Below are 27,842 nucleotides of genomic sequence, written 5' to 3' on the forward strand. Positions count from 1 at the left end.
GTTAGACTTTAACAGGAGCTCCTTACCCTCAACGTGGGGCTGAGTCAGGGGTGGGGATGTTGTGAGGTCCTCCTGTTGATTCACTGCTTCCTTTGATCAAGTGAAGCCTCAAGGTTAGGGCTGGTCACTCTGGCCAGGTAGAGGGAGGGTTTGTGATTCTGTAACTGGAGGATTGGTGGGGGGCCTGCGGGTTGCTCACTGAGCTGGAGAGCTGACCTGATCCCTTGTGAATTCAGAGGCTGCCAAAGGGGCCTCAGCCCTTCCAGGCCTCCTCCCACCCCAGGCTCTGGAGCCCCTGGTCCAAGCCTGATCTTGATGGTGTCTTCTTCATCCCCCCACTCCAGCCCGTCCCGTCCCTCACAGAAGATCCAGCCACTGGTCACTGAATGTAGTAAGGGGACCTGGGGTGGGCGCCAGGCCCTGCGAAGCCTGCGTATGGGAACGGATGAAGGGGCGCCTGCGACCTCCGCTGTACCCGCAGTCGATCCGGGTTTACACGGAGGCTCATCCAGGATTAGTCCCTGCGCTCGGCTAATCCCAGCCTCCCAGCCGCTGAACCGACCCCGGGGTCGAGGAACCAGGCCCATTCTGCGCGGGCGGGAGGACGGGGCTCGCAGGCGGAGCGGAAGCGCAGGCGGGCGGGGGTGGGGGGGAGGGGGAAGAAGGGAGGGGCACCCCGGGAGGCGGGGCCGGGAAACCTGCTGATCCGGTCTCTGTTCTTCGACCTCTCCGGAGCCAGTGTTTACTCGGGAGCCGGACGGAGGAGGCCGGGGCCGCTCGGGCCCGGAAGCGGGGGGAGGGGGAGCGCAGTCGGAGACTGGGGTGAGACTTTCAGGTTCCCTAAATCGACCTCCAACCCTGGTTCCTGAGTGTGGGACGCAGCGACAGACAGATATCTCTCACCCCTTCTTCCATTCAATCCGTAATTCATACTTGTTGCCAAATGAAAGGGGAATGGAAAAGGATACATGCCCCGTGGAAGAAGGCAGCACAGCGTGACCTTCCCCAGCGCTCCCCGCCCCCCCCCCATCCCTAGCCCGCACCTTAGCTCGCGGCGGGGTTGGGATTGCCTGGAGCGGGTTGGGCCAGCGGATTGGTTGGGGGAGGGGCCACTTTGACAAGCACAGAGTAGATGTCTGTCCTCAATCTGCGTCCTTTTGGCCCCCATTCCAGAGTGGCACCGATTGATCTCAATGGGTCTCCGTCCCTCCTTTTGGCCGCGTCTCCTGGCCCCCTCAAAGACCTCTAACCCAGTCTTAGCCCCCAGTCTTCCCGGGACGCAGGCCTGAGGGCCCGGAAGAAGCGAGGTGGGGTCCGGTTTTCACACTTTTATTGTAAAGCTCGGGAATAATTACACGGGTCTTCCATTGACAGCTCAGCAAACAAACCGGAAACGAACCGAACCGGAGGGGGTAGGGGCGGTGCCTGCGCATGCTCGCGGCGGGGGGGGGGGGGTCAGAGAAAGAGAAAGACAGAAAGAGACAGAAATCATTACAAATCAACGGGATTGTGCTCGCAGCGCCAGGGATGGGAGGCGAGTGAGGGCGGGGCGGGGGCCCTTCCCGGGAGGAGCGAGGCGGTGGGAAGTGGCACGAACCAAGAGAAACACGACCCCAGTGTGGGCACCCGATGAGCCCAAAACCCCCCTCCCCGAACCCCACCCCCCAACACACGAGAGAGACACGGCCCCCCTCCCCACTCAGATAACCCGAGGAGACACAGTCTCCCTCTCCCCACGGGCAGACACACCCGCCCGGGAACCCCATGGGCGAGACACAGTCCCCCCTCCCAGAGAAGTCCCGCATGGAGACGCCCCCTAAGAGACTTTCTCATGGCCAACAAAAGCCCTCCAACACCAGGAGACAGCCCACACCCAGGGAAGAAATGGCTCCAGAAGCCGAGTCCTCAGGAGAGAGAGGTATCCCAGAGCCTCCAGGAGAAAAGACAACTCAGAGCTGCCCAGTCTCTTCCCAAAGTGCTGCAGGTCAGAGACACCCCCAGAGGAGAGATACAGGGAGGGCCAGAAACATCCCTTCCCAGACATGCTGCAGAGATAGCCCCCTTCCCTGGGAAGAGAGATGGCCCAAGACTGACATGCCTTAAGTACTCCCAGGAACCCTGGGAGGAAAACAGGCTCCCCAGAGAGCCTGGGTAGGGGGGAGACATGCTCCCATGGTCCCCAGAGGGAATACATGTCCCTCCAGAGACTCCCAAAGGGAGAGATAGGGCCTAGGGAGCCCCCAGAGGTGAGAGATGCCCCAGAGACCCTCCCCCAGGGATGTGAGACACGCTTCAGGGACCCCAGGAGAGGTCCCATATACCCTCCCCCTACCAAGAGACATGCTCTGAAGTAGGGGGTTGGGGACCAACTAGGTCCCCTCTAGGAAGACACTGACTGGGTCAGGCTGGGTTTGAGGGGGTCTCCTCTGGCCAAATGTCGCCTATTTGTACATAAAACTGTACGCGACACAAGGCATTGGGGAAGGGTTTCACAGACCTAGGACCAATGGGGGTGATCCCCAGTGCTGTCACCCATCCCCTGCCCACCTTTGGTTTCACCTCTCGAGTGCCCAGGTGGTGAAAGACTCAGCACCCTGACCCCAACCAGGGGGCCAGGACTCCGCCTTGGCCTGTGGGAAGGGCTCCCCCTCTGTGCTTCTCAGCCCTCCCAGCCATCTGGGCTACCCCCTTCCTTCTGGCTTTTCCATTGTGCAAAATGCTCCTCTGCCCTTCCACTCAGTGCTCAGGGGTCTCCAAGACCAGGGCAAGGTGCCCGGGCCACCAGGGGCTTCCAGGGGAGTCCATTGACTCCAGGAATGCCTCCTGTCTGGACCACCCTCTCCACCAAGCAAATGGGCCTCATACAATCTTCTTGCCAGAATCCTGACCTCCAGGACCCAGGACAGCCCTTGAGGCTACTGCCCCACCAGCTGGGCACCTCATGTTACCAACTCCACCACTATTGCACCTGCCCTGTTTGTGCAGGGGAAGGGGGCTGTCTCTTTAATAAGCCCCCAGCCCACTTCTGGGCCTCCCCCAGGGAAAGGAGCCTTTGGCCAACCCCCAGACCTGGTTGCTGCCACCCCAGCCCACTCTACCCTCTTCCCTCAATAGAAGGGCTGTGTATGCTGAGGCCACCAGCCTAACAATGCTCTCCTTCCCAGCACTGTTACCCCAAGTCAAGTTAGGGGCAAGGAGCAGAGAATAGGGTGATTCTTCAGGCCCTGGCTTTTCTAAGGTGGAGATGGGGTCTCTGGGGTTACAGGAGTCAAGATCCCAGCAGCACAGCTCCCAAAGGCACCAGACGACCCAGCAGCCTGTAACCACCCCCTCCCACCCTTGGGCTGCCCCCCAAGCTTAGACTAAGTCAAGCAAAGGCCATACCCTGAGTCTCCAGCCTCCCAGCCTGGGCCCCTGGGGAGCTGGAGAGGTATGGGCCAAGGCAGTGGGGGTTTCTGGAAGGGAGAGGGACTGAGGCTTTGAGATGGCCACAGTGGGAGATGGGGGCTCTGCAGGATGCCCCTCACACCCTGGCCCCCTGAGGTGCAGAAAGGAATCCCACCTCATCATGGCTGACTGGGCTTCTCTGCCCCCCAATCTCCCCACCCCCTCCCCCATGGGACCCCTGACCCTGGCAAAGGGAAGCCCAACTGGAAGAAGGGGGCCTGGAGCCCAGGGTGCCCTGAGGCAGCCCTTCCCACCCCCTGAGATCAAGGCAATGGTGGTTTTACAGGCTGACGGGTCAGTCATGGCAGGGGCTGGGGGTTGGGGGGCAGGGAGGGGGCAGGGTGCAGGTTCCCCCTGCTGGGGGCAGCGACCAGCCACCCCTTGAGCAAACCTTCCTGCTCCCAACTCACCCAACCAGGCCAGAGGCACAGTCATCCCACCCCTGTCCAGCTGCCCCCCACAGCCTCAGGGCCCCTCTGTGATGCTCATCTGGATGTGGGGGGGCCAGCCTGAGCAGGGATCCCCCCCCAGGGCACAGCGCAACAGTTCCAAAAAAATAGAGATTTGTATTTTTAAAAAAAATTAAATAAAAGCCCAGCTCTGCTGATAGGCGAATGTTACCCCCATTCCCACCCCACCCACCCACTGTTTCCCTGGCCTGCACCCCCATCCCACTACGGCCCCAGGGGTATTTACAACATGGAACAGTAGAGGCCTGGGGTGGGGGGCACTGCGGCAGGGAGGAGGGGGCACAGGGCAGCCCCCCCTCCGAGGGGTCCCCCAAGACAACACAACATCAACAAGAAAAGTTGCAAATCAGGCAGAAATGGGGACATCATTCCAAGGTCCTTATATACAGACACTGCATGACCAGTAGGGAAGGGGGGTGCCCAGATGGGATCAGGCATGGGCATGTGGCAGGCAGGTGGGCCAGCCCAGGAGCAGTATAGGAAGACAAGGCCTCCGCCCCACTCCCACCCCCATCCCCACCCCACCTTTGGTAACAAAAGCCCTTCGGGGAGCCCCTGGGGGTCAAGAGTTTCCTCTGGGAGTTCCCAGGGAGAGGGGCTCCCCAGTTCAGCCCTGAAGCAGGGCCGGAATGGGGACATCCTGTCTCCACCCTAGTCGGCCATGCGAGAAACAATGAGTTAAAAGTGTGTTGCCCACCCTTGACTCCACCATCTGCCCGAAGTGAGGGGGTGCTCCCTGGAAGTTGAGAGAAGGGAGCCTAGACATTGTAGAGGAGCCCTCTTGGGCACCAGCTGGGGGGAGCCCCATAAAGGGGAAGAAGGGCTCCCAGGGGCTGGGGGATGAAGTGAGGAGAAAGGACCTGGACCCTGCATGGGGGAAGGGCCTGCGTGGTCAGGAGGCCAGTACTCACCCCCACGTAGGGCCCTGGCCAGGAAGTCCACGCTGGAGGGGTCAGGAGCAGGGCCCTGGAATGGGCCCGTCTGGGAGCTGGCCGGTGGCTGGGGGAGGGGCATGGCCACAGGCCAGAAGGGGGCTCACAGGTAGATCTCGCGCTTGGCTGTCTGGGCAGATGCCGGTGTGGCTGCAGGTGGGAAGTCCGAGGTCTGGGTCAGGGGGATTTCCTCCAAGGTGGCCGAGTCCTTGCAGGAATCATGGCTACTGTGGGAGAAGGCACTGTAGGAGGGCAGGAGGCGCACGGGGGCCGTTTTGGTGTTCCGGTCTTCCGGGGGGCTGGGGCTGCCGGCGCCCACAGGCTCCTGCCCTCCTCGGTCCTGGTAAGGCACGAAGGTGGAGAGTTTGAGGGCGCTGCTCTTGGTCCGGCGGCTGGGAGACGACTGGCCAGGCATCCAGCACGTGTCGGAGTGGCCAAACTCGCTGCACTCCTGGGTACATGTGCCTGTCATGGCAACATCAGGCAAAGGGCGCAGGTCTGCAGGAGACAGTGGGGAGGACAGTCTTCAGGCAAAGAAACCTCACAAAGCTCCACTCCGTGGCTTCCCACAGGTGCCCACACCCTGCCTCAGAACAGGGTGCGCGCCCTCTTTGCCCACTGAGTTCACAGGTACACACACCTGCAAATAGACACACACCCTCCCACCATCCACCGCATGCTCTTCTCTCTCTCTTTCTCATACAATCTATCCTTAAATAGATGCGTTCCTCCATCCTCAGCCACCCCCCAGCTCTCCTATCAACACGCCCACCAAATCTGCCCTCAGACAGGTGCATAAACACGAACCCATCTACACACCCCATCATCTATCTATCTCCAGACCGGCTTAAACGAGCAAATCTACCCTTAGGAGTGTGAAACCCCCATCCTCATTTAAAGGCACAATATCTCTGTCTGTCTGTCTCTCTCTCACACACACACAAACACACACACACACACACACACACACACACACACACACACCCCTATCCTCAGATAGGCATGGACACACAGATCTACACTGGGCATCTGAATCCTCAGACGAAGGTGGGTACATACCTTCTGAACCCCCTCAAACTCACCATGCTCCCAGCTGTCCTGGAACCCCACCCTTCCCCAGCATAGCAAGGCCCTTCTTTAAAGCCAGGGAGAGGGGATGAGCTTCTGTGTGGACAGTTCACATAGAAGCACACACCCAGGTACTCACAAGCACACTCATGCAACCCCTCCCCACCTCACTCCAGCCCCCTATGCCAACCACCACCCCTGGCCTAGCTCCGGCTCCCTGCCCAGAACACCCACGGGAACAGGAGTTGGCCGCCTGACATCAGTAGCCGGTGTGGTTGCTGGGCAGCGGGGGTCTCCATGGGAACGGCTGGGCCATGAGCACTTCCTGTCACAGTTGCCCCTGTCCCGCCCTTGCTCAGGGACGGTACCAGGCGGTGACCCTCCCTCAGGGACATGACTGAGCAGCACTGCCTGGGGCAGGGGCTCCCTTGGTACCACCCACCCTGGCTTGGCCTCCTGCCAGTGCAAGGTGAGGAGGGGACAGCTCTGTTGTTAACCCTCAAAGCACCAAGGCTCTTCAGCTCAGGGCAGAGTTGGGAGACCCAACTTGGCACAGAGCAGAGCATGGGCACTGGGTGGGCGGAGCTGGGTGCTGGGCCAAGTCCCACAGACCCCAGACCCCAGAGCAGCTCCCACATACCTGGCACTCCGCCTCAGGGCCTGCTCCGGCCAGCCGGCTCTGCGCGGGCACAAAAAGGACGAGATGGGCATGAGATAGAGCATGGAGGGGCATAGTGGGGTGGAGGGCCCTCTGAGACCTAGGGCCTGGGATGTCAGACAAGTGCCCTGTTCCTGAGAGCTGGGGAGTGGAACTTTTCATCGTTTTGGGGGGGGTAGTTTGGACGGAGGGAGGGGGCAAGACCCAAAGACAGCTATAAGGTGGAGAGTCTTTCAGTCCTAAGGGGAAGCTTATTCAGTCTCCCCCTCCACAAGCTACCATGGATGCCTTCAGACACACACACATGCAATACGCACTACACAAACACACACATTTTGACAGCACACCCACCATCTATCCCCACACTGACCTCTGCTCTGGCCCAGACATCCCTTCTGCCATCACCCTTCAAACCCCTCTCAGACAAGCCTTTCGCCTCCCCACACCTCCCCGCTCCCTTTCCTCAGCTAAACCCTCTCCGGCTCCTCCTCTCAGGGGATCATCATACCCTTTTCTGAGCTCCTCATAGCATCCAGGGTCCCCTCCCCTTTCTCAAGGCCCTCTGACCCCATTAAAGGACCCTCATTACCTCGAGGTTCCCCCAAGATTCCCTCACCACCACCTGAGCCCTCTGGCCACCATTCTCCCGGTCCCTGTTCCCAGGAAGTCAGTATAATATGGTACTGAATGCAAGGTCTTAGGAGTCAGAGAAGCCTGGGTTTGAATCCCTCCCAGCTCTGTCACTTCCTGCGTATTACTTTGGGCAAGTGACTCAACCTCTCTGAGCTCACCGTTACTCCATTATAAAGAGAACAATAAAGTTCTCAGATCAGAGAGAAGTTGTGAAGATTAAATGGGTATATGGCTGAAAGCACTCAGCACCGCGATTACTGCTGAACACACAGCAGGAGCTCAATAAATGGAAGGTATGTTTAAACTCCGGTCACCATTCTCAGCTCCTGCCCACTCCCGGGGCGCCCTGACCGTGCTGGTGCTCCTCACCGTTCTCAGGGTGCTCCATCTCTCCTATGCTGCCATCAGGCGTCGTGCGCTCGTAGTGGTCCTCGGGCAGGGCCAGGGGGCCGAGCCGGGGTCCCGAGGACGACTTGCTGGATGGCGTCTCAGACTCCTCCAGGCCACTGTCATAGTAACTGTGCTGGGACGGGTCCTGCAGCTCCTGGGCCTGACTGGTGGCGGAGAATGTGACGCGGCGGTGAGGTAACTGCGGGGACAAGGAGTGTCACTGCTGGCAGGTGGGCTGGCCCCAGGGGGCCCACCACCACCACGAACCCCAACCCCTGCCAGGCCTGCCCCAGAGCTTCCGGTCCCCCAGGCCTCAGCAGCACCCGAGAGGAGGCCCAGCCCCCCTAGCAACAGCAGAGCCCCCAAGAAAGCACAGATGCCAGTCGAGGACTTCCCCTTAATTCTAGGACAGCTCCCAGGATAGCCAAGGCCACACTGAAAGTCCCAACACAGCATAGGCCCCGGTGTTGTTAGAGCCCCCAGGCTACCACAGTAAGCCTAATCCAGTACAACCACTCACCGCCGCACAGCTTCCCAGTATTGCCACAGCCGTTAATTCTAGAACAGCCCACACCAGAATAGCACAATACCAGCCAACTCCCCTAATTCCAGCATAGCCTTCAAACACGAGCAAGCTTCCGATTTCTAGAACAGCTTCCTTAAAGCAGTATGAACTCTTTGTTCCAAAACAGCTCACCGATACCAGAACAGTTCCCTAATTTCCAAATAGCATCTCCGAACTTCAGCTCCTCACCTGTCTCATTGCTCTGTAACTTCCCATTGCCTCCATCCAAATGAGATCGCAAGGTCTTTCTGATCCTCTGTTCCTACCCCTGCTGTGTGTTGCTGCCGGCTGCCTCAGGACTCCCTCCTGCGTCCCCTCCCACTCAAGCCCCTTGTCCCCACTTCATCCCCCTCTAGAGAGGCCTGGGAATGGAAAAAGGTGGGAGGGAAGAAGGAAGGGGAGCCTGATAACAAACCAGGGCCCCTTGGGGGTGGGGAAGCAGAACAATGGAAACTCCTCCATCCTCCAGATCAGGAAAACAGTATTAACTGTAGAGGGTAGGGCCCAGGAGGACCTGGGCATAGGGGGATGGGCCTGGCATCCATCAGGAATTAGGAAGGCGGGCCTCAAATGGATTCTCCTTCTAGGAAATGGGAAGGGGCTTCTGGGAGGGGTTGTGGCTTGGTGGAGCCAGGACTTAGAAGCTTGGACTGGGGGTTGGGATAGGAGCAGTGGAACCGTGACAGGCGGCTCCAGGCAGCCCTGTCTGCCTGCCACAGGTTAATGATCATCCCAGGAAACTGGCAACCTCAGCTTGGCACTTGGCACCACCAACCAGCCACCCAAACACCCACCTGGGACTGCCACTGATTTTCCTGCCAACCAGAAATCAGGAGTTGTGGAGGGTGTAGACCCAGGGTCCCTGGAAGCTAGGGGTGGGAGTAGCTCAGGCCAGGACTCTCCTGGGGCTGAGTCTCCAGGCTCCCTCCAATCCTCTAAGACTTCGCTGGTGCTTTGTCTTTATTCTAACGCCCTCAATAGGAACTTATCAACAAGGCCAGAGGAAGGGGTCCTGAGTTTGCAGACCCACCCTCCTGATACCATAACAATCTCCATCCCATCCAAGGCAGTTGGAGTGGTGACGGGAGCTGTCAGGACAAGGAGCCCTGAAGCTTTTGGGAAGGCAGCCCAGAACTACCTTCCTATCTTGGCTCCCACCTCGTCTTCAGGAATAGGCCACCCTTCTTGGGATCCATGTTGTTATCCAAAACACCGAATGGTCTGGGTGATGACAGACGAGGTCCCCAAAATGGACCTGGACATTTGGGGCTGGGATGTTGTAAAGGAGCATCGTCCACCTGGTGTTGAAGTGAACAGTCTCCAGGAGGGGGTCTGTGAGGCACAGGGACATCTGGTTGTCAGGTGCTTCTCCTTCCAGTTTTCTCCAAGATGACAGCCAGTAACTCTCCCTCCCCAAAGAACCTACTACATTTGGTAATCCAAAGCTTCAGACTTGCCTACTAGGCATGCCCCTTGGTCTCTTTTGCCTTGGATTTTTTTTCTGTAAAATGAAGGGTTGGATCATACTCAACCCTAAACATTCCCTGTAATTCTTATCACTATCAAATCTTAAAAAGCCTAGATCCCAAATCTCTCTGACTCCAGTCCTGAAGTTCTAGACATTTACTGGGTATTTCCTATTGGCCGTCCCTACTGGTCCTTCAGATTCAACAAATCTGAAACCAAATTCTTCTTTTTCTTTCACCAGCTTATGCATGGGCAGCAACTTCATCACTGTCCCATCACCCAGACACAGAAGGAAAATGTGTACCTGGGAATCCTGGTAGGTGTCATACTCATTCCCCCTCCCTACCCTATATCCAGTCATCCTGTGAGCCCTACAGGTTGTTTCTCCCTAAGTTTAGCCAAATCCATCCATTCATTGTCCCCACTGCCACCATTTTAGTCCAGACCTTAGAGTTTCAGTCTTGTACCTTCACCTTTACCCCCTTTATATCCACCATACGTTCCACTGGACTTTCTAAAACTCAGTTCATCCAAAACTCATGAGCTTTTTCAGGGGCTCCCATTTCCTGTTCAGGAACTTCTGGCATGGCATCTGTGTCACCTACAACCTACAGTTCTTCCCATCTCCTCTCTCAGCTCTCTTCTATAGCCTTCATGCCAACCAGAATATTCCGCTTCCTGCCCTCTCCCTGTCCCCAAGTTGGCCATGCTCACTGCTGCCTCAGGAGCTGGTTCCCTTGGTTGAACCTCCTGCCCAGCTCCTGCTCATCACTGAAGAGCTGGCTCAAGTTTGACATTTTCCTTCCAGGAGCCCACTCCCATGTCCTCTGCAGGTGTTATACTGCGTTCCTCAAAGAAAGGGAGGGGGCACTATGGTCAAATAAATTGGGAAGAGTTATACAAAGTGTAACAGGATCCCCCCAATTCTCACAGGATTGGCAGAGCCTTTAATAGGTTAATGTGATAGTGCATCTCTTACTCCCCAAACTAACTTAATCACAGGACCCCTTTTGTATAGTATTATGGATAAGAGCAGACTCTGGAAGTCAGATTTCCTGATGCTTTCCGTTTGAATTCTGATTCCATCGCTAACTAGTTTTCACTTCTGGAAAATGAGCATCATAATGACTTATGTCACAAAGACTTATGGGCACTGAATGAGCTAATTCACATAAAGTGCTGAGTAGGGTACATTGTACTTAGTATAAGGTAAAAAATAAAAAATGGAAGCATCTAGTTGCAGAAGTTATAGTGGAACAACTTGGAAAAAGCTTTACTATGTCCCACTCGACATTTAAGATTCTCAGTTGCCTCATCTTTTCCCTTGCATGTGTCATACAAATACAACCATTTCCCTTCAGGGTCTAGTACTACGCTGACCACACAGTAGGAACTTGGCCTAGGTGTTTCAATGGCAACCATGGTGTTGTGGTTTGGTTGTGTCTGAATGTTGGGAGATGTGCAATGTGGCTCCGTGGATGTGTTGGGTTGCAGCTGAGTAAGGGATAATCCCTCAGCTGTTGGGAAATAAAAAGAGATGAAGAAGCTAAAGGGAAAAGAGAAAGATGCACCTGGCAGCAGCAAGCATGGGAACAAAAGAGAAAGAATGGTTGGTCAGGAGTTGCTGGAGGTCCCCCTAGAGATGCTTATTTGTCCAGGTGAAATGACATGAAACTAGATTTCACTTGCCCATGCCCCACTCCTCCAAAGCCCCCAGGAGTTTTTACTTTGGGGGTATGCCCAGGGCATTGGGGAGTTTGTGGACAGAATCAGGGTAGAGAGCTGGCGCCTTGAACCTCCTGGGAGTGTCTCAAGGCTCTTCAGTCACCATGGAGATGCGTTGCCTCTGGCCTCAGAGACTCTCCCAGGACCTGAGGCCCCTCACCCAGGCTTTAGCCTCTGTCCCCCTTGGGCACAGCCAGAGACAGGGCAGACCCAGGAGAGCAAGAAGTGAGAGATGGAGAGAGAGAGAGTGAGTGAGAGCCAGCAGCCCAGGGGTGGCCAGAGCAAGGAGCTGAAGGAAGGGAAGGGAGGAGGGGTAGGATTAGGATACCTCAGTCTCAGTCAGAAGGGAGCACCATAAGAGTGGGGATACAGAGCAGGCCAAATCCAAAGAACCTCAGGATTCCCTCCCGTCTCCCTGGGCCCTCCCTCCCAGTAGCCCAGGCTGGCGATCATGGTGAGGACATGCAGGGCAGGGCCCAGTAATTGTTGGGAATTGAGTGCTGTTGGGATGAAACAGCTGGGAAAGGGACTTGGGGAGACCGTGCCCTGGGGGAAGGTGGCTGGTATAATCAAGGGCGGGCAGTACTCCTCGCTGTACTCCTCCCTCACCTGGTGCTCTGGCCTGAGCTCTGTCAAGGACTGCTCAATGTGAGCAGATTGGAAGGGTCAAGTCTCAGCCAATGGACAAAGGGCGGGACTTGGGTGCATTTCACTTGGGTGCAGCTGCCCTTTCTTGGTGCAGGACGTCATTCCTAGGGAGAAGGCTTCACAAACATGGGATGAGGGGACACGCTGTCAGATGTGGGGGTAGATGGGATGACAGTAAATTAAGATAGGGTTGGGGTTGAACACAGGTCTAGGAAGTGGGAAGGGGCAAAGAGAAGGGATGGGGAAATTGGGTGGAAACCTAAGGACAAAGGGCTGTTTCCAGTCTCTCTCACTCCTTCTCTCAGTTCCCGGAAAATAAGAAACCAAAACTCCAAAAATAGAGAACTTTATTGTCAGAGGTAAGTGTTTGGGTCTGGGGAAGGGGAGCTGGGGCCCAGCCACAGGAGCCTGGGGTGGGGAGGAGGCTGACACAGCACACCTAGAGGCACAAATAGGGAGGCCCCCTTCCCTGACAGAGTCCCTATCAGTTACCCCCTAGGACCCCTGGTCTCCCTGTTTCCCTTCTAGAGAAGCACCAATGGCGGGTCTCAGCTAGAGACCCAGGTATGGAATAGACTTCTTCACTTCCCTCCCACATCTTCTGCCTTCAAACCCCTCTGCTCACCCACCCATCAGCCCCCACCAGCTAGACCAGGTGGGGTCTAGTATCTCGGGATTTGACAATCACAGGCTTCTCCCAGTGGGGCGGGGGCAAGGAGGAGGATGCCACAGAGCACACCCTCCCTCAATTTTCACTAAGCCTAACGCTCTGAGCCTGGGTGAGGCAGCAGTGTCATCACCAAGGCCCCAGCATCCCCAGATCTTTGGTCCCACCTCCCACCACTGGCTCGGGTCGGCCCCTACGGGCTGGTGAGCACACAGGTCTGATACACCTGCTCTGTCACTCCCATACCTCAGTCCAGATGGCCCCATGATAGGGGTGGGGTAGGGGCCGGGGTGTGCTGAGCCGCAAGGGCTGGCCTACCTGCTTGCTGGGGTATTTGGGGGGGTTGGTGCGGTAGCTGTAGTCGGAGTACTGCTCAGAGCCTGTGGACGTGGTGTCACCTGTGCCCACGAATGTGTTTGCGGGTGGCAGGTCCTGCACCACCTGGTGCTTCTTGGAGGCCGAGGGTGACTGGGGCTGCAGCTGGATGGAAGGCAGTGGGGAGTTAGAGCGGTAGTGGCGGCCCAGGTCAGGGCTGCCCGGTGGATAGTTGAGGGGCAGGTGGATGCGGGGGCTGTCCCCAGGGGCGTCGCTCATCAGGTTGAACTTGAGAGATTTCTGCAGCCCGGCCTCGTCCTCATCTTCCACTGGCTTCACAGGCTTTGGGGACTTGCTCTTCTTGCCCTTGCTTTTGTTTCCCTTGGAGGCTTTGCTGCTGGGCTTGGGGGCATACAGGTCCTTGGTCTCCTTCTTACCGGCCTGGTAGCCACTCTTGGCTTCCCGCTGCCGGCAGTAGCGCACGAGCACTGCCAGGGCAATGAGCAAGGCCACAGCCACAACACCAGCCACCACACCAAAGAGGATGTTGCCACGCTGCTTGGAGCGCTCGTATTCCGGATCCCCAGCAATGTCGATGTCCAGTGGCGTGTCCAGGCTGTGGCCCAGCAGGGTCTCTAGCAGGGTGCGGTTGGCCAGGGTCTCGTTGACATAAAGGTGGACCAAGGCTGTGCCATAGCGTGGGGGCTTGCCACGGTCACTGACCTTTACCACTAGGCGGTGCAGCCCGTGGTGGCGCCGCTCAATCTCCTTCTCGAGGGTGATGGCACCTGAATGTGACCCAATCTGGAAGAGTCCGTAAGGGTTGCCACCAGCAATGCTATAGGTCAACTCAGCATTGACACCAGAGTCAATGTCCTCAGCTGTCACCTGGCTGACTGTCTCACCAAGACGTGTCTGGGGGGTCAACAGCCGGTGGGAGGTGTTGGAAGGGGCGGTGATAAAAGGCGCATTGTCATTCTCATCCAGCACGTTGATGGTGACACCAACATAAGCTGAGCGAGGTGGGACACCGCCATCCACCGCCTTCAGCTGGAATGTATAGGTGCTTTGCTGTTCCCGATCAAAGCTCAGGCTGGAGAGAATCGTGCCCGTGCCATTCTGAATAACAAAGTCACCATTGTCCTGCTCCACTGTGAGCTGTACCCGGGCATTCTCCCCCTTATCCCCATCAATGACGGTCACCATGCCCACTGGACTCAGTGCCGGCATGTTCTCCATCACTGAGAAGTTGTAGCCACTCAGCATAAACTTGGGGTCATTGTCATTGCAGTCCAGCACGTTGACGAGGACGGTGGCTGTGCCCTGCAGGCTGGGGCTGCCCCGGTCGGCTGCCACCACCTTTAACTCATAACTGTCCCGCTGTTCCCGATCAAGGGATGTCTTCACCCGTATCTCTCCAGTCTCAGGTGAGATGGTGAAGAGGCCCTTGGCGGCTGGCTCAGGCTCCAGAGAGTAAACCAGCTCAGCATTAGAGCCCGAGTCAGCATCACTGGCAGTGACTTCGGTGACCACTTCACCTGGCTTGTTGTTTTCTGGGAAGGCAACCTCAGTGACGCTCTGGGTGAAGACAGGTGCATTGTCATTGACGTCTACCACCTGTACCTTGAGGGAGTTGGTACTAGAGAGTGGGGGGTTGCCAGAGTCCACGGCCACAATCTCTATGGTGTAGTCTTTGACCTTCTCGTAGTCGAGCGGGGTGGTGGTCTGCAGGAAGTACTTCTTTTTGCTGTCACTTCCCGTCTCACTGGCCTGGCGTAGCTGGAAGGGCACGTCACCTGCCACCACACAGGTGACAGCTGCATTCTCTCCCTCATCTCGGTCAGATACCTGTACCAGGGCTACAGCTGTCTCCTCTGCCACATCTTCTGAGATGTTCGCCATCCCGTCTTGATGGGTCACCAACCCTATGCCCCGGATCTCAATGGTGGGGGCATTGTCGTTCATGTCCTTCACAGTCACCACCACTTGGGCGCGGGCACTCTTGGGGTTGGTGCCTCGGTCCTTGGCGAGCACTGAGAAGCGCAGGGTACTTACATCTTCACGATCCACGGGGCCCTGCACAGTGATAAGTCCAGTGTTCCTGTCCAGTCGCAGAAGACGCCTCACCACTTCAGGCGCCTGGTGGAATGTGTAGTCAATCTCCGCATTGGCACCTTGGTCCGAGTCATTGGCTTTCACCTTCAGGGCAGGGGAGAAGAGGAAAACAGGAATGAGTTAGTCTGGGGATAGCAAAGTCAGGGACACGTGTGCTGCCTTTCCAATGAGCACAGCAGATATAATTCATTGAACGTGGCACCATTTCCAAAAGCAGCACCTATACTGCCCTTTTCCCAACCCTGACATTGTGGCAGGTATCACTGATCTATTTCCCGGAGGAGCACAGACGCAGCCTGCAAATCCTCAGCAGCGCTACAAGCAACTAGTAGAGATGGGATGGGGCATAATTCAACTCTGCTTACCATTCCTGTTGCAGTGTGCCCAAATATGGGGATGAGGATCCAGCTAGCAACTGGGGCAGCCCTTCCAGCCAGTTAAACTGGCCTTCAACCCTTCTGGAGAGCTGGAAAGGTGTGAGTAGTGGAAATGGCATGTATGCATGACATATGTGTATAACATGCACACATGCACACACATGTGTTACAAGACTGGGGTTATTTGTTATCGTGTGAGAAGGTACGTGTTTGTGCACTTGTGTATTTGCACACGAGTAGAGCCCCACATGCCCCACCTGGAGGCCACAGGTGAGGGGATTTCTTTTGAAAGGAGCCAGGTGGGGATATGGGTCAGAATGAGCCTGCCAGGCCACTGCTCTCTCAAACCGGGGAAACCTGTTTCAGCAGCTTCTTCCCTCCTGCCTGGCCCTGGCTAGGCACCAACTTGAGGAATCTGGGCGGCCGAGCGGCTGACAGGGAGGGGTTGGTGCAGGCCACAGAGCTTGCTGGCAGCGGGCTGGGATCCCAGCACCAAACAATGAACTGTCTGTCCCTTTGCAGTGGGCACGCCCTCCCACGCCAATGCCGACGCATACTCGGCCCAACTCTACAAATATGGGTGGTGATAGGGCAACAGGAACCTGGTGGGAATGGCTATGAGGTACCACTGGTCAGGGAGAAACAGAGGGTTCGAATTACGTCACAGCCAGACAGAATGTGATGGCAGTAGGATGTGGGTATTGGGGATAAACAGACAGGTATAACTTGGCAGAGTCTCTGAGAAGCACAGTGGATGAGTCCTGGGTTCAAATCCCAGCTCCATCACTTTCCAACTAACTATGTGACCTTGGGCCAATCACTCAACCTCCTCAAGCCTCAGTCTACAAAATGTATAAAATGGGGATGATAATAGAACCTATCTCACGGGGTTGTGGTGAGAATTAAGTGAGATAATACTTCTAAAACTGCCTAACACTGCCTGGCACGTGGCAAGAGCTCCCTAAATAGCATCTATCCCTCTTTTTTGTTTTGTTTTGCTTTGTTTTAGAGAGAGAGAGCATGAACTGGGGAGAGGGACAGAAGAAGAGATAGAAAAAAAGAGAAAAAGAGAGAGAAAGAGACAAAGAGAGAGAGAGAGAGAGAGAGAGAGAGAGAGATGTAAGCAGGCTCCATGCCCAATGCAAAGTCCAACGCAGGGCTCAACCCCATGACCCTGGGATTATGACCTGAGCCGAATTCAAGAGTCAAATGCTTAACCGACTGAGCCACCCACACACCCCAACATTCATCCCTCTTTTTGTCCATCCACCTGTCCATCTCAGAAAATTTGTGCTAACACAGTGCTGGACACCACATCTGGTGGGACCTCAAACCACGGCTAGTCTCCTCTCCTTCTGGCTGGGAACCAGGACTCTTTCAACAGTGGAGACACCTGGGCAGGGCTTCCTAGCAACCCTGGTATTTGCTAACCCCTGTGAGAGCCAACCTGTTTCTTCTCGCCAACCGCCCTGTCCCCAGTTTATCTGTCCCCTACCTTTTCATTATGATTTCCACCTCTCCCTGTCTCCAGACTGGTCACCCTGCTTCTTATCTACCTGTCTTGCCATCTTACCTCCCTTTGTCTGGATGACTCTTCACTCCTGTCTCTGTTTCCCTCCCCGCCTTTTTGAGTTCTTCCTGCCTCTTTCCCACTGCTTGTCCTTTCCCATCCTCTCTTTTCTGCCCTTCCTCTAGCCCCATCTCTGCCCTGCTCTCTTGCTTCAGCCCACTGGAAGGGGATGTAAGCTGTTACATGCATAGGCTTTGAAGCCAGACTGCTGGATGGGATCAGGGTGGGATGTGAACACATCAGCTGGGTGAGATCAGGTGAGTTTCCAAATCTCTATGGGCTCAGTTTCTCATCAGTGAAATGGGGATAATGCTTACCTTGTACTGTAAGGATTAAATGACATAATACACATAATGTGTTCGGAACACTGCCTGGCACCCAGGCTGTTATTATTCACCATCTCTGATGGTCTGTCTCCCTATTCTTCCTCAGTCTCTTCTACACGTTCAAGTCCACCAGCCTCTTAAAAAAAAAAGGACAGGACTGAAACTCCTTCCCATGCCCTGCTTCAGTTTAAGGATACAGAATGAAGGGTTTCCCAGGATGGTAACGGTATACAGGGCAGGCTGTGCCCTCCTCAGCTCCCTCACTTCAAAGACAGACAGCTTCAGCCCGGGGGAAGGAGAAAGGAGCTGGGGCTGGCAGGAGGCCAGGGCTGAGATGACAGCAGGAGATACGCCCACCTGTCTGCAGGGACGCTTTCTTTGCTCCCTCCCAGGCCCTGGCTCCACCAAGCTGCCCAAGCCCCTGGGGCAGTTCCCATGGAGAGGGGTGCTGAGAACTTCAGTAGAAGCAACCGACCCCCCATTGTACCAAGCATCCCATACTCAAGAGCACCCTGTACCAGGGAAGGAAGCTGGTGTACAGACAGACATCTGACTGCAGTTTTCTAGAACTGTGAGGACTCACTTGGCTAAAATAATCTCATTCGACTGTCAGGGAGAGGCAAAGTAAGGCTCTGTCCTCTAGTTTCAGGAGAATCTCATGTGGCTAAAGGGCCATTGGTTGGGAAGATATTCTCATCTCTGGAGAGACTGTTCTTGTTCCAACTTGGCTCACTCAGCTGGGGAGGAGAATATCATTTGACTTGGGAGGGGATTTCACTTCTCAGAGGTTTCTCCAACTTGAGTCGGCCTTGGGAATGAGTGGGGGGGGGGGGGGATTGCTGTTCATATGCTATCTGTGCTATGCTATGTCACTCTAAGTAGCTTGATAGAGGAAAACCATATCACCTGCTGGGGTAGGGTGGGCTTATAGGAAGATCTCACTGGGGCTGGGGAAAAAGCTCTTACCACAGTACCCTGGCAGTTTCCCCTTAAGTAAAGGGAACATTCATCAGGCTGGGTTGGGCTCCCATTTCTAAAGGTGGGAACCCTAACAGTTAGATGGAGGGGCCTCTCACCTGGATGACTGAGTGGCCTATGGGGCTGTTCTCAGACAGCTCAGCCTCATAGGAAGGCCGCTCGAACTTGGGGGCGTTGTCATTGGTGTCAAGCACAGTGACTCGAAGCAGGGCACTGCTGGCACGTGGGGGGCTGCCACCATCCTGCACCTTGATGGTGAGGTCATAGGAATCCCAGCGCTCCCGGTCCAGGTTGCCCATCACGATGAGCTGTGGCTGCTTCCCCTCCTGGTCCTCTGCCACCTGAAGCCCAAATAGCTCCTGGGCCTCGGGCCCGGCCTGCAGCTCATAGGACGCCACACCGTTGGGGCCAGCATCACGGTCAGAAGCCACCGGGATGGGGAAGAGTGAGCCGATGTTGGTGTTCTCAGGGATGGGTAACGTGATGACTGGCGAGGCGAAGTTGGGCGTGTTGTCATTGATGTCCTGTACCTCTATCTGGCCCTCTAACAGCCGGGGACTGCCATTCTGCACGAGGTCTGTAATAGACACCTCAAACTCCAGGATGCAGGGCTCACCGGGGAGCTGGTTCTGGCATTCACGGAGCCCCTCGCGGTCGATAGAGGTCTCCGTGGTGAAGATGTCTCCCGTCTTGCCATCCACCCGCAGATATGGGGCGCCTACCTCTAGTTTGTACAGGTGGCCCATATCTGGAAAACCGTAGTCAGCTGCGAGGCTCCCAATGAGGGTGTTGGGTGGCTGTTCCTCCAGCACCTTGTACACCACCCGAGTGGCATGGCCTGGGGATGCGGCCAGCAGAAGCAGCAGTGTCAGTAACAAGGGAGGCAGCAGCAACCGTTGCCGCCCAGGGCCTGGGCTAGGCCTCAGGGGCCCCATCCTGGCAGGCTCTAGAATCAGGAGGGCTGCAAGGGGAAGAGGCAAAACAGGAGGTCAGCTGGGAGGAGGAACCCAAGCCAGCCCCTGACTCTCCCTCTGCCACCTATACACTAGCCCATGAGGAGAGCTCAGCTCCAGCCCAGAACCCTGATTCCAAAACCCGGAACCCTGAGTTTCACCCACAGCTGGGTGTAGCAGCAGTGTCTGCCCCAGCTGGAGGAGCAGGTAAGGGGCCTGGAACAAGTCTAGAGCAGCTCCCGCCCATGGAACGCCCTGACCCTCCTGACACTCCCTCCTCCCTGCTCTCTATTCTGTGCTTTGCCCAACACCTCCTTCTCACCAGCATCCTGCCTTAGTCACCCATGGTAATTACCCTGATACTGAGATACAGAGAGACAGCAAGTGGAAGGGGAAGGCCTTAAGCAACCCCCCACAAACATGGTAGGAAAGAGACACAGGCACCCCTTACATTCCCCAGACCCCACAAGGAGGGCCACTCAGGATGGCTGGAGAGAGTGGGAAGGACCTCTCATTTCTCTCCCTTCTGAGATGCCAGTCAATATATGTGTATGAGATGTGACATGTCAAATGCCTTTTTTTTTTTTTTAATGTTTATTTACTTACTGAGAGAGAGAAAGAGAGAGCGCGCGCACAAGCAGGGTAGGGGCAGAGGGGGAGACACGGAATCCGAAGCAGGCTCCACACTGTCAGCAAAGCCCCACTCCAGGCTCGATCCCACAAACCGTGAGATCATGACCTGAGCCAGAGTCGGACGCTCAACTGACTGAGCCACCAAGGCACCCTCAAATGACTCATTCCTGACAATAATCACCTACAGTGCCCAATGCTTTCACCCGCATGGGGGGAGGGGGGGGCGGGCAGCTGAAACTAGGCACCTATCAAGGCTTGGAGATAGCTGGAGTTGAAGAGAAGGAGTTAGCCACCCACCTCCCCTCAGACACACGCTGCGCTGGCCAGTTCCCAGGACTCCAGCTCCTCCCTCCCTCCCCTACTTCCACTGCGGGCAGACTAGACACGGACAGTGTGTGGAAGAACAGTGTAGAGGTTAACACTGGGATCAGGACTGTGGTCAGGGCTGACTAGCCCTGAAAGTGGCATCGGGAGCTGCCCTGGCCTGTCTTTAGCAACTGCGAGCCCAGCAGGTCTAACTGGGACAGAACTGCCAACCACACCACCAGCCTCTCCCTGACCACTCCCCTCCAGGCCCTATGTAGAGTCTCTCAGTAAACATCTGGCTCCTATTTGACCCCTCTCCTCACAGACATCTGGCCCCTATTTCATACCTTGCCCCTCCCCCCTTAACTGGTCCAGTCGCATCTCAGACATGCTTCTCCATGCCAGCCCCCAGGTCCTTCCAATTGGAGCCCCTGTGTGTCACAGCCAACCACAAGCTGCACTCCCATCACCCCAATAACTCACTTCTGCCCATCTCTTCCAGCTTTGAGGCTATGCATTTGCAGACCCCAGCCAGACCTACTACTGTCCCAGTCTTGACCCCTTCTTCCTCTAGGAGGCCATGGCCATGGCCAGCCCCTCTATTAATAAATCCAAAGTCAAGCATTTCCTGCAGAGGGCTCAGGGTCACTCTCCTTTTCCCACCTCCCCATTTGCACCTGAAGTACCTGCCTCCCACCTGGAAATCCTACCCAGCCTTGTCTTAGATGGCACCTATCCCACCAAAGGCAGACTCTGGTCCCCCAAGAAGCCTTCCCAGGCCTCTCCAGCCCATGGTGACCTCTCCTTTCTCCAACTCACAGCCATTATCGTCTGCTCCAATCCTGTGGCAATGAATCACTGAGCTCTCTGGGACACCGCCCTCCTGCCTGTGTTGTTCAACCCCAGTACTGTGCACCTATTCCTGCGTTCTCTGGCTCTCCAGGCAAACGCCAAACTTCCTGAAGGTAGGGCCAGGCTCCCTACATTCATCTCCCTGCCCCAACCCACGCACCTTCACAATGCTGGGCACCATGCATTCAACAAATGTTTATTGTGACTTACAACGTGCCAGGCTCTGTCCCAGGCACTGGGACACAACAGCATACAAGATAGACTCAGTCTGCTACCATGGAGCTCACAACAGTTCTACCTCAATGACTATTTGTCAATCTTGTTTGGTTGTAATCATTTGGCACATGTAAGGCTGCGGGATGGAGAAGACATCAGACAGTCTGAGGTGAACCCTAACTGCCCATTTCCTGGCTGCTGAGCAGGAGGAAATGATTTAGAGTTTCAGTTTCCTTATCTGTAAAATGGGAATAATACTACCTATTGTCTAGGGAGTTTGAAATTTTGTGGGCTAAATGCCTAGCACACAGTAAATAGTCAACAAACGCTCCCTCAAAGCACCTACAATTGTAGTTATGTGGCTGTTTGGGAAGTAATTTGTCAAATGTCTTTCCTACAAGACTGAGCATACAGCAGGAGAGGCTCTGCTTTGTTTGCTCCTACATCCTCAGGACGCTGCTCTGGACCCAGGACACAGCAGGCACTCAGAAAGAGGTCTAGAGTGACTATTTTAGCTCCCAGGCTTAGCTTATCCTGGCACTTTCTGGGTGGTTACTGCTTATTTCCTTACCCAATTCCCTTACTCCATTGAGAACCTACCGGGGTCAAATTTAATCCCTCTCTGTTTAGGTCCACAGTAGACTCTTAGCAAATGTTCACTGAATGCAGATTCCCTACACAAGTCAAACACTTGACTTCCTTCACATAGCCTTCCCGAACCACACCAGCTCCCACCGTCACTCCTTGACAGTAAGGTGCTCAGAGTGTGTGAGGCTGCTATCAGATTAGTGTGTGTGCTTGTTCTGAGTTGCAATCTTAATCTCTGTAAAGGAAGGAGGAATTTATCTAATGCCCCATGTGGAACCATCCTCCCATCACTTCCCCTCTACCTGCATGGACCTAGCACAAGGCTCATCTTACTTTCAAGCTCCAACCCAATCACACCTCCAATGGACTCCCACCAAAGAACCTCATTCCCTGCTGGGTACCTGAGCCTCTGTCCCCCCATGGGGGTGGGAGGGGAACAGCACACACACACACACACACACACACACACACACACACACGATGGAATCCTCTTGCACACCAATTCTATGCATAAATCTTGGGAGGGTGGGGTTATATGGGAATTACCCTAAACCTGACACAGAGGAGAAATAAGGCAGTGACTGCTTGCCTCCACTCACTCTCTTCAGAACAGGGATTCTTAACCTTTTTAGATCATAGCCCCCTTTATGAATTTTATGAAACCATGGTGCATATTTTTCCAAGAAAAAAATGAATGCTCACACATTTTGGCTATAAATTCAGAGGTCTGTGGTCTGACAGAGTCAGGGTGATTTTGATTTGTAGCGGCTCCAATAGCTACAGGCTAAGCCCTTCCTTCCCCCTCTCAGGGTCACAATACACAGTTCTAACCCCTCAGGCCTCCCAGGCAGCGCAAACACAGTAACCACCCCCTACCCCGCCACACACACACACACACACACACATTTTTTTCTCTCTCACTCATTCACACCGTCACCCTTAAGAGATCCCTTACCTCCATCCAGCAGAAGAGTCAGGAAAGGACTGTGGTATACAACTTCTGAGTTGGAAAGAGAACCACAGAGGAATATCCAAGGCCAGGAAGGTATGGGGAAGAAGGTGTTTTTAGGAAGTAGGAATTTAGGGGAACATAGGTTTGGGGGTGTGGCTACACACAGTGAGGGCCAGAGTTGAAGAAGCTTTAAGGCCCATGAAGTGCTTGGAAAGTTGCTTTAAAATGATGCCCCCACCCCAGGAATTCTGATTCTAGGGGGAGGGACCTAGAGAACCCCCCACCCCAGACAGCAGGGTACAATATCAGGAAACACTAGGTCCCTGGAGTTAAGAAAGAAGTGCAAATTCTACAGTTGCCTTTACCATCATCCTCACTGTCATCACTATCATTATCATCCCAGTTAACACTCCCTGAGATTTTACTCCATTTGCATACATTATCTCATCTAATCCTCCCCACCCTCTGAAACGGGTACTTCATTATTACCCAGCTCCCCATGGTACAGATGATAAAATTGAGGCTCAGAAAGAATAAGGAACTGTCTCAGGTCGCAAAAGTAGTAAGTGAAGAGTCAGGACGTGGGAAATAAGAATGTCTCTTCAAGGCCCAGAGTCTGGGGGGGAAAGAAAATCAACAAAGGTCACAGAGGCTAGAATGTGTTTGCTATGTAGCATCTCCTCCCTCCCTCCCTCTCCCCACTCCGGGCTACCAACTTGCCTGGAAAGGAAAGAAAGAGAGGGCTTGGGGTTCAAGGACTGAACCCCAAGCCTCCCAGGCCTCCCCCCCCCCCGCCCCCGACCACAGGGCGCATGCCATCCTAGGGATGCAGGAGTCAGAGGAACCAGGACCAGCAGTGAGGCAGCCCTAACCCTGGCCCCCATCATCCCTGAACTTTGCTCAGGTGGTTGGTTATTGGGAGTCATTAGTCCCAGGCGGCAGCTTTTGAAGTGATTAGCATCTTATCTGCCCTTGCCCAGGCACTGGCTGCCTTCCTGGCAAGGGTGTCCCCACCTCTGCCCAGTGACATAGGCACCCTGAGAAGCAGAGTTGCAGCATACACAGTGATTCATTCTTCTCAGGCCTGAGGAGTGCAATAAGGTATGAGGGGGCAGAGTCCAGGGAAGGCCAAGGAAAACGCCATCTGTGTCAACATCTGGGGAGGGAGGAGAATAGCAGTGAGGGTTCACCTGGAACCTTCAGTTTCAGTCCACCTCAGGGACCATGGTCCACTTTCTGATGAATGCTAAAACACTTAGAGGCAGCTGTCACTGGGACCAGGTCAGCTCTGACCCCCACCCTTCTTACCCCTGCACTGTTACACAACAGCCACTACCACCGGGGGCAAAAAAAAAAAAAAAAAAACAAACACAACAAACAAACAAAAACCACAAAGGACAAAGCCAACCTCTGGGAGAGTAGGGTAAACAAGCAGGGCTGTGTGGGGTGGAGCTGTTCAGAGACTTCCCACAGTGAACAAGTGCACAGCCCTCAGCTCCTCTCCCTTCTCTTTCACAACCCTCTATTAGCCTCTGCAGGGCTTCCAGGCACCTGCATTCTTGAGTCAGATTGTTGGGCTCAAACCCTTGCTCCACCACTTACTTCCTAGCTATATGACCTTGGCCAGGTGACTTCACCTTTTTGAACCTACTTCCATATTGTGGAATGGAAATAATAAATTCTGCCCCTTGGAAGGTATCTGGGAGAATTAAATGAGATCTGTGGCATTGAGGTCTATTACGTTGTAAAGGACAGATATATATACATACATATAGCATTTTATTTCCAGCATCAGGCACACAGTAGGTGCTCACTGGTTCAGTAAATAAATGCACCCATCCCCTGCCAGTTGAGCAGACCTATGAAGACAAGGTTGGTGTGTATCTTACCACTGTATTGCATCCTCACCACCCACCATGGGCCCTGGTGGATAGCAGGTGCTCAATACATCGTTGAAAGAATCTCACTCTGCAGCACCAGCTATCCTTGCTCAAGGTAGGGGTAGCCCTCACCCCATATCAGAAGAGACTTCTCCATCTCCTCCCCATCCCCCTCCCGACCCCCCACCCCCACCCCCGCCCCCGCCCCCGCCCCCGCAGGCCTTCTCCTGGTGCTGCCACCCCTCTCCTCCCAGCAGTAAGCTCACTATTTCTATCTAGCCCAGATCCCCTGACCGAGTAGCCACAGCAGCATCAGCCCCTTTGCTAGGAAGATACCAGACCAGCAAGACACCCTTTTCCAGATGAAGTCACTTACTGAATTGGGTCGGAGGAGAGAGGGGAAACACGCTGCTAGAACTGCAACCAGATCTGCTCCTCTACTACACTACCCCTAGGCCATCCCTGGAGGCCCTTCTCATCCCTCTCCCCCATTCCACCCCACGCCCTGGGCTACTTGTAATTACAGATTTCAATCCTCCTAGACCTCTACGTCAAGAAACTAGCCCCCACCTCTAGGCTGTCACAAACACCTTCGGGGCGACCTCTTTCCTGGCAGCTACGGGAGGTTGGCCCAGAGCAGGTAATGGAAGGCCCCCAGCGTCTTCTGGCAAGGTGTCCTGGACTCCATCGCCGGGGCAGCCTCCTGTCTACACCTCCGTGGTCAGCGGGCGCTCCCCGCACACACCCAGAGCGTGGGCATCTCCTCCCAGAGGACGCAGTCTTGTGGTGGTGGGGAACGGCTGTTCCTCCACCATCCTCGGACTCAGGCGGCCCCACCCCCATCCCAGCGACGCAGGGCCTCCGGGAGCTCAAGGCGAGGCGGGGGAGGGGGGAGCGGTGAGAACGTGCCTCGGCTAGCGGGCCCCTTGCGCCCCCGGCCCCAGCGGCCGCCGCGGGGAATCCCTCCTCCTCCGCGTCTCGGCCCTCTGCCTAGGGTCCCCTGCAAGCGGGCGCCGGCGGGAGCCGAGCAGCGGGCGCCGGGAGGGGGCGGGGAGCGAGCCGGCGCCGGAATCACAAAGCGTGGCGAGCCAAGCCGGGTGGGGACATTCTCCAGGAAAGGACCCTCTCAAGGCTAGCAGAAAGGGGTCTTTGCCCCGCACTCAATCCTCACAGACCTCAACGCCTCACCGAATACTTCCAGCTAGAAGAAACAGTCGTCAATCACTGCTGGGGAAACTGAGGCCAGAAGTCTGGCTCCCGAGGGTAGCTGAGTCCGTCTCGCCTACCAATTTTGCTCCAGCGCGTGCAGCGATCTCCCTTCGGGCCGCAGGGCCTTGCCCGCGCACACGACTCTGGCCTGTAGCCGGCACCCGGCGGAGGGGGTGTCCAGGTGTGAGAGGGACACAGGTGTGCGGGACCCAGGTGTGCTGGGGACCCAGGTGGCTCGCAGAACGCAGCTAAAAGGCCCGAAGAGGGTCGCAAATACCGCCGCAGGCTTGCACCCTCTGCAAAGGGACCTGGGGCCCTGAAGCCCAAGGGAGCCGGGGTGGCGCGGCCTGCCAGTCCAGCCTGTTCCGGGAATACCCGGCCAGGGCTGGCCGCGGAGTGGGGGTGGGGGAGACGCAGGCAGGGAAGCCGGTCCAGCCAGCCCCCAGGGTTCCCGCTGTGCTGATATTTACAATAACAATGTCGTGATTAAGATGAAGGGGCGCTGGGGGCTCGCCGGACCGCCCAGCAGCTTCCCAGGACGGAATCTGGCCTCGGAGGGAGAGGGACTGAGTGTGTATTTGTGTGTATGGGCTGCAGGTGTATTGTGACACTGTTGGTGTAAGGTGTGTGTGACACCCAGTGTTAAGATGTGTGAAGCAGTAGATTCTGTGTTTGTGCCCGTGAGGCGCCGCTGTAGGTTCTACTTTCTGTGTTAGGGTGTGTGCCGTCAAGGCGTGTGCTGAGACACTAAGCTTGTGTGTTTATGTGGGTGCAGTTGAGGGGGGCAAGCGAGACCTGTGTTGTGTTATCTATGTTCTGGCCAAGGAGTGCGTAACATATTTTATGGTAGGGTGTGTTCCTTAAAGGAATATGTATGTGAGAGGCTAGGTTTTGAGTGTTCATTTGGCGAACTGTGGCTGTGACACTCGTACATGAGGGCACGGGATTGTGTTTGTGTGTCCATGTCGCCGAATGTCACACCCGGTTATGTTCTGTCGCTCTGTTGTGGCCAAGGGTTGTGTGTCCGTGCTGCTGAGCGTGCAGACGCTGAAGCGGATTATGTGCTAGTGACGGTGCCCCAGTGGGCGCTGGTGTGCGGGAGGTATGTCTGTGTGCACATATGTACGGATGTATGTATGCGTGTACATATGTCCGTGGTCTGGCCCTCTGGTTGCCCGCGGGGAGCTTGAAGCACCTAAGTGATCCGAGCTGGTCGCCCAACAAGTGTGTGTGTGCGTTGTGTATTAGGGTCCTTGCTTCGTCCTCGGGGAGCCCCCCCCCCCCAAACTGGGGGCTGCGCGCTTCCCCCAACCACCTCCGTTCGGCGCGCTCCTAGAGTCGCCTTATTCCCCGCGGGTCCAAACGCGCAGGGGTGCGGGACGCCGAGGCAAAGGTCCGGTTCAGCACCCCCTCTCCTCCCTCCGCTCCTCGCCGCGGACTTTGGAGGCCAGGGTGCCCCGGCCGTAACCCCCAGCCCAAGCTCCCAGCCGCCCCCACCTCAGCCCCAGCGCGCTGAGCACAGCCTGGGCCCCCGTGGCCTCGCTCCGCTGAGCGCCCCTCCCTCAGCTCCCGCCGGCTATGGCCGCTCCTGGCCGGGAGCCGCCGCTGCCTCCACCGCCACCGGATCCTTACCCGCCTCGGGGCACCGCCGGCCGCCGGCCCTGCTGTCCATGAGCCGCCACCGGCCCCGGCCCGGGCTGCGGCTCGGCACGGCTCGGGCTGGCGCTGCGGTTCAGGCTCCGGCTCCGGCTGGCTCTGGGCACAGCAGCCCCGGCGGCTTCGTGTCCGCGCCGCGCTCCCGCTCCCCGAGTGTGTGAGGCGGCGGCGGCAGCGGCGGCGGCGGCGGCGGCGGAGCCAGCAGCGAGCGGAGCGCACAGCCCGGCCCGCCCCCTCCCTCCCCCT

The 27,842-nt window shown here is 56.0% G+C and overlaps 1 protein-coding gene across 4 annotated transcripts; it reads right to left on the bottom strand.

Annotated features, from left to right (window-relative positions):
- Nucleotides 1-1,313: 1,313 nt before the first annotated feature.
- PCDH1 (protocadherin 1) lies at nt 1,314-27,801 on the bottom strand. 4 transcript variants are annotated; one of them, XM_045491858.1, is made up of 6 exons: nt 27,573-27,801; nt 18,450-19,312; nt 12,989-15,184; nt 7,578-7,797; nt 6,558-6,596; nt 5,236-5,347 (listed from the first exon to the last, which is right to left on the bottom strand). In XM_045491858.1, exons 1-5 carry the CDS (start codon nt 27,610-27,612, stop codon nt 6,571-6,573), a joined length of 3,345 nt encoding a protein of 1,114 aa, XP_045347814.1. In that variant the 5' UTR covers nt 27,613-27,801; the 3' UTR covers nt 5,236-5,347; nt 6,558-6,570. The 4 variants fall into 4 exon arrangements, with proteins under 4 accessions (XP_045347807.1, XP_045347824.1, XP_045347814.1 ...); XM_045491851.1 differs by lacking the exon at nt 6,558-6,596 and having other exon boundaries at nt 1,314-5,347; XM_045491868.1 differs by lacking the exons at nt 6,558-6,596; nt 27,573-27,801 and adding an exon at nt 22,855-23,063 and having other exon boundaries at nt 1,314-5,347.
- Between the last annotated feature and the right edge of the window lie 41 nt (nt 27,802-27,842).

Source organism: Leopardus geoffroyi, chromosome A1, assembly GCF_018350155.1.
Source record: "Leopardus geoffroyi isolate Oge1 chromosome A1, O.geoffroyi_Oge1_pat1.0, whole genome shotgun sequence".
Taxonomy (NCBI): Eukaryota; Metazoa; Chordata; class Mammalia; order Carnivora; family Felidae; genus Leopardus; species Leopardus geoffroyi.